The sequence below is a fragment of the Ischnura elegans genome, unplaced genomic scaffold, assembly GCF_921293095.1.
Source record: "Ischnura elegans unplaced genomic scaffold, ioIscEleg1.1, whole genome shotgun sequence".
Lineage (NCBI taxonomy): Eukaryota > Metazoa > Arthropoda > Insecta > Odonata > Coenagrionidae > Ischnura > Ischnura elegans.
In genome coordinates, this window is record NW_025791687.1 from 25217 (window position 1) to 35421 (window position 10205).

The 10205-nt window shown below is 42.5% G+C and overlaps 1 protein-coding gene and 1 non-coding gene across 2 annotated transcripts; both read left to right on the forward strand.

Moving 5' to 3' along the window:
* Positions 1-3687: 3687 nt before the first annotated feature.
* Positions 3688-4454, forward strand: LOC124173461 (histone H2B-like). The gene has a single exon (XM_046552925.1). It carries the CDS (start codon positions 3995-3997, stop codon positions 4412-4414), a length of 420 nt encoding a protein of 139 aa, XP_046408881.1. The 5' UTR covers positions 3688-3994; the 3' UTR covers positions 4415-4454.
* Positions 4455-5355: 901 nt separating this feature from the next.
* LOC124173467 lies at positions 5356-5474 on the forward strand. The gene has a single exon (XR_006868571.1). It is a non-coding gene; the product is annotated as a 5S ribosomal RNA (ribosomal RNA).
* The last annotated feature ends 4731 nt before the right edge of the window (positions 5475-10205 follow it).

Sequence of the window (10205 nt, forward strand, 5' to 3'; positions counted from 1 at the left end):
CGCTATAGAACCAATGTCTGCCATGTCACCACTGAACCAACAATAAATGCCACCCTTTTCATGGCAGTTAAATACGTCACTGGCCTAAGTGTCACCATGAGTGATTACAGAAAACCGGCACAACCTCTGCAATGTCATCGCTGTCAGGGATTCGGTCACTCCAAAAATCACTGCGCAATGCCAGTCCGCTGCCACAAATGTGGACTCAACCACTACTGGCGTGAATGCACCAAGCCAACTTCCTTACCGGCTAAATGCGCTTTATGCGACGGTCCGCATCCTGCCACCTTCCGCGGCTGCGAGAAGTATAAGGAAGCCAAGGCTGCCTTCTTTGCGCGCCGCAAGACTGCCAACAACCAAACTCCCACCCCTCCTCCGCCTCTTACTCGTTCGTTCGCCGCCACTGTCAATGTCAACTCCAATTCCGAATATCCTTCTCTCGCTTCCCAGCCTCAACCTTCCGCTCCGTCTACTCCAGCAGCCAATGAAAACAGTGATCTACTCACCTGGTTCACTGGAATCATGTCTTCCCTTTCCTCTTTCACCTCCGACAATGAGAAGAAAATCTTTCTTCTCAAGGAACTGATGCTTCTCCAATCCGGACAATGAATACGCACTTCACGCAAACTAACGAGCTTAAAGTCATTTCATGGAACTGCAACGGCATATTGAATAAAAAACACGAACTCTTTCAATATGCCGTAGACAACAACATAGACATAATCCTTTTGCAAGAAACCCACTTGAAACCGCATCATTCTTTTTATTCACCACACTATCACATATACAGATTGGACCGCATCACCAGGGGCGGAGGAGTGTCAGTTCTAGTCAGCAAAAACCTTACCCATTCCCTTCTCAATTCTCCCAACCCCGAAGTTTTCGAAGCTCTTGGAGTTCAAATCAACACTAAAGCCGGTCCCCTCAACATCTACTCTGTATACCACATGCCAAGCAAACGTATCACCATTGAGTCCCTTGAGCGCCTGTTTTCTGCTAGTCCTAATGGGCTGTTCTTCGGTGACTGGAATTGCAAACACCCTAGTTGGAACAGCAACAGAACGAACGCGAACGGTAAAACTCTCCACTCTTTCATCCGCAAAAAGGATTTCGCCATTCTCGCTCCTTTACAACCGTCTCATTACGCCCCACGCTCGTGTGACGTAATAGATTTCGGTATTTCTTTCAACCTTCCCTTTCTTTTCAATCCGTCAATCGTTTATTCTTTCACTTCTGATCATATGCCTTTACTCTTCTCACTCTCTCTCTCTAAATTAAATTCTCCGCCTCGTTCTGTTGCTGTTACCGACTGGGATAAATTCCTCTCAGTTCTCGACCAGTCTCTCGAGGGCCAACCTCTCATCTCCGATCCCTCCCCCGAAGCAATCGAGAACAGAACTGAACTCATTACCACCGCTCTCAATTCTGCCAAAGAGCGCGCCACCAAGTCCTTTCCTGCCCGTGTCCAAAAAGCCCGCAGATTCCCCGAGTATCTAGTGTCACTTATCAAGCGCCGCAACGCCGCTCGTCGTGTCTGGCAACAGTCCCGAAGCAAAATCGACAAAGCAGCATATAACAAACTTGCCAACTCCGTCAAAACGTCCATAGTTAAACTCAACCAACAATACTGGGAAAATCATATCTCCAAACTTACTTTTGAAAACCAAAAACCAGAAAACTCAGACAACTCACTCCACGATTCTTTACCAATCTGGAGAACAATCAAAGGCCTAAAAAATAAACAAAAAAATCCACACGTTCCAATCTCCACAGACCAAGGCCTAATCTTTGATCCCGAAGTTAAAGTAGAACTCCAAGCTGATCACTTACAAACAGTCACTTCATTAGACTCCACACGTTCTCCCATTGAATTCAAAGTAAATTGGTTTTGTGATCGCCTTCCAGCATCTGACAATAACATTCTGATTTCCTCCCCTTCATCGGTCCGTACTATTCTTGCCACTCTCCCTGCCAAAAAGGCCCCCGGCCTAGATCAAATAACTAACCTCCAGTTGCGATTTGCCAGCCGCAGCAACCACTTCAATGCTCTCCTTTCTAATCTCTTCAACCACATCTACTCCCTCTCCCATTTCCCCTCAAAATGGAAACACGCGAGAGTAATCTTAATACCAAAAACTGGAAAAGATCCAAAAATCCCAGGCAACAGCCGACCTATTTCCCTGCTGTCCAATTTATCCAAAGCATTTGAAGCTCTTATCCTGGCAAAACTGGAATCCTTTGTCACTCAGAAAAAAATTATTCGTCCAGACCAACTCGGCTTTCGACGTAAAATGTCGGCTACTCACCAAATCCTGAGATTGGTGGAGAAAATAAGCCATGCATACAATAGAGGACACACGACGGACGCGGTATTCCTTGATGTTGCGCGTGCATTTGATAGAGTATGGCACAAGGGACTCCTCTACAAACTAAACCTTCTCCAATTCCCTCCCTCCGACATTCATTTCCTCGCCAACTACCTCCTCAATAGAAAATTCTGTGTCGCCGAAGGTATGGTCAACTCTTCCCTTAGGCCTATGGAAGCTGGCGTTCCACAGGGCTCATTGCTGAGTCCGCTGCTATTCACACTTTACGTCAACGACATGCCAAGTACACCTAAAACATCACTACACATGTACGCTGACGACACTGCCATAGCAGCGTCGTCTCGTACAGGAGACGCAAACATCAGAAAACTCAATAGACATTTAAACCTTATTCATACTTGGACAAAAACCTGGAAAATCACTATAAACGCAACAAAAAGCACTCACCTACACTTTTCACGCCGACGTAAACACATCCCGCAAACCACACTACACATCAACAAGCTGAAGATTCCAAGAGCTACCACGCACAAATTTCTCGGCGTCATTCTTGACGGCAAGCTTACCTTTACCCACCACCTACGATCCGTTATCTCCAAAGCCATCGGAGTCCGACAGGCAATCTCTTGCCTCTGCTCCCCCACCTCTCCCCTTTCCCATCAGTCAATAGCCAGATTGTATAAATCAATTGTTCGCCCAATTGTACTGTACGCGTGTGAGATCTATGCGAAAAATAAGAGCATCCGTCAGAAACTGGAAACTTTTCAAAATAAGTCTCTCCGGCATCTTCTCCGTATCAGTCGTCTTATTCGTATGTCCGACGTCCTCTCCGCTCACAACATTCCCACTATGAACGACTTCATTTCCGCCCTTGTCAATAATTTCAAGTCCAGGCTGAAGAGCACGAATAACACACTACTTACAGACATATGGGATTACGACCCAAGTATCCCGACAAAGTATACACTGCCTCACCAAATCACTCTCCTATGAGTCTTTCCTATCTTCTTGCAGATCTTTTAGCTTTAGACCGACATCTATTACTAATCTTTAGGTACTTTAATTAATTATGAACTCATTCCGTAACTGCATTTATATGTATTTGTTCCACAGCCAACTGTCAATAACTGGCTCTCCCTCATAAAACTCTAGTATGCATATGCCCAAAGAAAATGTATATACTGCAGTGGTAAAAAAAATAATCCTGAAAAAAAATATATATAAACTATTTTAAAAAAAAAAACATAAAAAAAAAGAATAATAAAGAAAAAATTATATCCAATCAAAAAAATGACAAAAGAAAGTACACATTGTACTAGAAAAAATCGAAAAAAAAAATATATATATGTTTATAAAAAAATATCTTAAAAAAAAAAATATACATAAAAGAATTAAGCCACTGCAGGAGAAAAAGAAAAAAAAATCTAGGTAAATATTGTCACATCGCTTTCTCAATTTCATGTCATGTAAAATATTATTGTTCAGATTACAGTGTAATCGTCTAAGTTTAGTCTAATTTTAAGTTTCTCTTTCTCGCGAACAAATCACTACACCGACAACGATACACGCACGCCATTTACTGCTTTCATTTGTTAACTGGCTGGTTAGGGTGAGAAACATCTCACCGGCACAGCTGTCAAGTTCGCGCCTACGGCGCGGTCATTCCAATGATATTAAAATTTTCATTCTCGCTGCTACGCAACGTTGGTACCAACATGCCACCCAAGACTAGCGGAAAGGCTGCCAAGAAGGCCGGCAAGGCCCAGAAGAACATCTCCAAGGGAGACAAGAAGAAGAAGCGCAGGAGGAAGGAGAGCTACGCAATCTACATCTACAAGGTCTTGAAGCAGGTCCACCCTGACACCGGTATCTCCTCCAAGGCCATGAACATCATGAACTCCTTCGTCAACGACATCTTCGAGAGGATCGCCGCCGAGGCTTCCCGTCTCGCTCATTACAACAAGCGCTCCACCATCACCTCCAGGGAGGTGCAGACCGCCGTCAGGCTCCTGCTCCCCGGTGAACTGGCCAAGCACGCCGTGTCTGAGGGCACCAAGGCTGTGACCAAGTACACCAGCTCCAAGTAAATTACTTGGTAGCGCCCCAACGGCCCTTTTTAGGGCCCTACATCATTCAGTGTGATGTTTCCATTGCTTACTTCAACGACAAAAACGAAGTTCCACTTTAAAATTCACAACGGTAGTCCATATCTCATTTTCAGTGCTCAGAAGGTCCTAATTGTTATGATTACTCCTTGGTTGCCATAGCAACAGATTGTTGATCATTCATCAGTTATTTCATTCCAACAGTCGGTGATTGTTGGCGTCGCATTGTCAAAGCGAAGTGTGACGGTGTCTCCGGGCTCTCTCAAATGTTCAAGTTCAAAAATCGTTTTTCCACGAGCATAACAGATACAATGTTCCCACAAATTAATAATTTATGCAACATTATTTTCTCTTTCCTTATCTTCATGGCAGATGTTTTTCCTTTCCCTCTATCGCGTACATGAATTTCTACTATCGCTATATGTAAAGTCCTCCGTAACGTCTCCACAGTTCCTCGTTGCATGACAATCCGTCCAGTGCGTTCAAATTTTGTCTACTTGCAGCCGCACGAGACGATCGTTAACGTTATTTCCTTGTTATGACAACAAAAGGCACTTTGTAACTCAGAAAACTGGTGGGACTGTTTCTCTTACGTCAAACCGTTTGTCCGTTATTCCATCATTTTCAGTTCACTCCATATTCCACGTTGGCAGCCCATTGCAATCCATCTTCGAAAGCCTCTACTTTGTCACGGGAGGTCCGCGCTTCAGCTGTCTTCCTTTCCGCAACATTTATGAAAACTAACTCTTACAGATCCATTTCCGAAACTGATACTTTTGAAATGGAAATTTTTTATGCGCCGTTGATGCTCAATTTCATTCCTGTATGACATTTCACTCCAAATTGTTACAAAGTCAGATAGTGAACTATCGAATCTAATCACCGAATGAGTATAACATTCTTCAAAAGCCATACATATCTTCGCCAACGGCCATACCACGTTGAATACACCGGTTCTCGTCCGATCACCGAAGTTAAGCAACGTCGGGCCCGGATAGTACTTGGATGGGTGACCGCCTGGGAACACCGGGTGCTGTTGGTATCACTTTTTATTTTTTTCCCCTATCCTTATGATAACTAATTACAAGTTATTCACCACATGCATGCGTTGAAGGATGTGCATTGCATTTTCTTTCGCGTGAAATGGCAGTACTCCCACTTCCTTCAAGTGAAACGATTGAAACACGCCACTTCAGTTTTCCCAGTTAACTTTTCCTTATCGCGCAGAACGCTGCCTTTGTGCAGTCCATGCCATTTCTTAGGCCCATACCATTCCTTCCGTATTCTACACGTAAGTTACTCACATCGTACATACTGAAAAAAATCATATCGCTCGAGTAAATTCCGTAAGTGTAGTAAATGACATCTCATGAAGGAAACGTCGGTGATTACAGCGAAAATTATATTGTTCCACGAACGATCGATATAACTTTTTTATTCACCACTCTTGGATAATATATTTCTGTTCCTAGGTTGATACATTCGTTATGTCATTCATAGAGAAACCGCGCTTAAAACAGTCAAGCCCGGAAAATTTAAATAAAGTAATGTAACGCCGAACAATATACTTCTCGAAATTATTCCTTGAGAGAACTGCTTTTCCTGTCTGCATTCCATAATGCTCCATTTCCAGCGAATCCATTTTTAAAATTGAATGCATACCCAAAATAATTTCGATCATGAAACAGTTGACACAACAACAGGCGACATTTACTAAGCGATGGGAGCTGAAAGAAATCGCCATTACAGTAACAAGCACACCGTTGCTACAGACATTTTTCAGAAACACATTTTCAAATATCGAGTACATGAAATAACGGAATTGAGAGACACTAAAGCACATCCGACTACTGCGGGAAACTGGCAACTATTAAACTTAAAAAAATATTTTAACTCAGCTACCACGAGCTATGCATTGCCAGAAAATGCCGAGAAAAATTCTTTAAAAAAAGAAGACGAAGGTCAATTTGTGAAATGCTTTCAACGATTAGTATTCTCCTTTTAGATTTTCTGGAAACGAAAATTAATTCATAGCGTAATAATTAAAACCCTGCTACGTGCGATTCCCTTCATTAACCGGATCGGCTATTGATCATTCATCATTCCTTTTCTTACACGTGTGTAGCGTCAAAAGGTGGAAGATACAAACGACGTAATGTCAGCTGTCACTGACAAACTTGCAACAATGTAATAATTAATCTCGTCATCCGCATCCCGGGACAAGTATTGCATCGTGAGTGCTCAAAAAGTAACACGCGCTGCCGCTAGATGGTGCGAGGGAGGCCACTCCGCAGTCCGGTGCCTGCCTCGCCGGGCGCGTGCAAACACAAGTTTGAACGTTCGATCCCCCGAGGGAGAGCGCACCCGGGCTATTGTTTACGACCGAGGTCAACAATGCCAATGCATACGCTGTCGAGTCCTCGGATCTTGACTGTCTCGAACAATTGCTATTAATGACAGCAATGGCACATAGCCTTTTCGTCCGAAGACGCAAAGCTTGCGTCCGTTTCGCACGTAAAATCACTTTTAAATTCAATCTATGAACACATCATTGTAAACCTGCACATTTCTCTCATTTCTCATCGTTGGTGAATGTTAATTTTGACTGAAGGAAATTAAATCCGGGCAATGCTATTAACTGCCGACCACCGAGCGTCGCTCGGCGTATCGCATTTCATTTTCGCGTTCAAAACTAGCGGACCACTTCCACTCCCATACGAATTGAGTTCCTGCAAGTCTCGACACGCACACTGACTAGGCAGCCGGTATCGGGGGTGTCGAGCCTGGAGAAAAGCAAAACAAAATGCTGCCGTCCGAACTTGCGTGTCATGCGATGGATAAAATTGTGCTCCCGGAACATGAAGGACGCAATTTCTTTCTTTCATTATGTCTCGTTTACGTTGTAATGGCACGCTTGCAATCGGTTAAACGGACAAAGCTTGCAGATGCATTCGAGAAATATATTAATCGCGGAGTTGTTTCGTGAACGATTCATTACATCAATTCAATTACAGATTTATTGTAACAGTTACTCATCAAACGCACGACGTCCTACGAAGCACAATTTCGACGGCCTATCAAAGACAATGAAACGCAAACGTACGATACTTACTATCGATACTTAATTCGCAACAATAAGAATTTTTCAATGCAAGCAATTAGTAGTGGTACACTTCCCACACGCAAATCGGTGCAACAACTTCAGCGTTAGTACTTGTTCAAACAATTGAAAACAACAGCAATGAAACCAGCAAACACCCGGTTGCTAAGGATAATTAGCACGTCAACAATCACATTTCTCATTCCCTTTCCCGGGAAAGACCAGCGATTAAAAAGTTTGATGTAATGACATCGAGTAATTATCACCCATGGCGAAAGCTTTTGAAATTTCGATCCCCTACGGTTACCTCGTAACAATCAGTAACGCATTGAAAGAGCACAGTTTACATTTTTTCCCGAAAATCATAACACATGCGGTGTGCGAAAATGAGTGTCGAGGACTTAAAATAGTCTTCGACGCTTTGCACAATGCGTTCCCACATTTCCGATAACCAACGATGAACATAATTTTGCAAAATCACAAATAAACTTGCGTATGAGTGCCGCTACTTACAACATTTCACGGTTTCCATTCAATCATATGACAATGGCGTTTTGCTGGTCTCCAATTTCACGAGTCTGAGGAAACGTTTGTGATTTGACGTTTTACAATTAATTCCTTTTCCATATCCGATAAAATTCTTTTGGCCTCCGTGATGCTAACACTACGCTTTTCAAGTCACATGTCAAATCAACACAGCATTACCATGGAATGTTATCGTTGCCCTAATTAATTATGTAGTTCCGCTGCGAAGAAGTTATGAAATATCACACAAGGAATTATATTCGGACGAAAGGCACGTTAACAATAATCAACGCCGGCTGACATTGGAAATGCGGTGTGCACTATTCGACATCGCTGACTGATTTCATAACAGCAGTCCAAATACATAGCATTACACTTATTATTAATCCGGATCTGCCAATGTACATAACTTCACACATACAGAGTATACGACCACGATGTAACACCGTAAACACTTCCATTAAAATATTCCGTAATAAATTTTGTGAAACCAAACAATCCGTTGCTAAGGAATTCGCGAAAAATGTTCTTCCTTCAACTCCTTCGTCAACATTTCAAACAGTGCACAGTGCCTAAGATACAAAGTGCAAGGGAAAACCATCAACGTCTTAGCACATTCAAAGGCAAACACTTTTAAATTATGCCACGATTCACTCAACTTGTAACAATTAAGGACGCCACGACTAATTTATGTTTTCTTACGATGCACAATTAAACGCTGGGATCAATCAACCGTCATCATCGTCAAACAGTGTATTAATCACATCACAGTTCACTTTTCTACACAAAAGAGAAAGCCAAGGAATAACACAGACAACGATTATGAATGTAAAAAGTAGAAAAATAAGTAACAGCGTACTTACTCGGCTCTTCGGCTGTAGATCACAATCGCTGTTGTCAACACACTTCATTCCCGTACATTTAACTAACTTTTCCTATGCATCCAGCGACACAAACACTTTCAATCCTTTCCTCACGATTGCCAAGCGTCACAAAGAACACTACAGAACCGGCGTTATGTCAGTTACAGCTGATAAACATTATACAATTATCACTGATATTAGTTACTCGCGACGTCTTCTCACTACAGCTGCCGCAGCAAGAGCGATCGAGTGGTAATACAGATTCGGCCGCTAGATGGTGCGGGGGGAACCTCCAGCAGTCCACTGCGCGCATCGCTGTTGGGAATTAGGAATCGCGCGTGGGAAAGCAATTGGGATAATTATTCGCAACGCAGCGGCAAAATGCGAATCCTTGCCATACCTAATGAACCATCGATTGTCATTGGTCGTGAACTATTAATGTTCTCCACAACAATGGCACATCGAACGACCAAATCCCCGCCTTAAAGTCGCATATAATATCGTAAATTAAGCCAAGATTCAAGCGCAATGTGGTGAACATTTGCATAATTGGAATATAGAGTACTCTTGTACCTCAAAATATCCACCAAAACGTACCTCATGATGCAGAGTCTTACGTGGTTTTCGACGATTTCCAAGCGATTTTAAACCAATATATCAAGTACGGATGTCACTGTTAACATTCGTATGGCGAAGGAAATGATGTAGCAATCAGGAATTACTGAAAGAGGCAGTACAATCTGGGAAATGTTTGTGAGTTTGCCTTTGACGTTTGAAAAGTAATTCCTCTACTACGTCCGATAACATTCCTTGGGCTCCGTTATGCTAACAGTTCGCTTTTAAAATCACATGTTAAGTTATCACAGCTTACCATTAAACTGCCCAAATTATTTACGTTATAATATCCCTGCCCTAATATTTACGTTATTCCGCTGCCAAGAAAAAATGAAATAGCACAAAAGGAATTACATTCCCACGAAAGGAACGTTAAGAATAACCAACGACGCCTGACGGTAGGAATGGGACGTGTAATCGTCAACATCGTTAATTGTTCTTTCATTGCACTTGCTAGACTTAGCATTGACACGTATTACTAATCAAGATCTGCCAATTAAAATCACTTCACTCATGCAAATTTAAGGACGACGATATAACACGCTAAACACTTCCATTTAATTATTCCGTATTCACTAATGTGAAACCAGCAATCCGTTGCTAAGGAAAAAATTAGCGAAAAATATTCTTCCTTCCACTCTTTCGTCAACATTTCAAACAGTGCACAGTG

What these genes read in the sequence shown, in the direction of transcription:
- LOC124173461 (XM_046552925.1), top strand. Translation starts at nt 3,995, where the DNA reads ATGATATTAAAATTTTCATTCTCGCTGCTACGCAACGTTGGTACCAAC.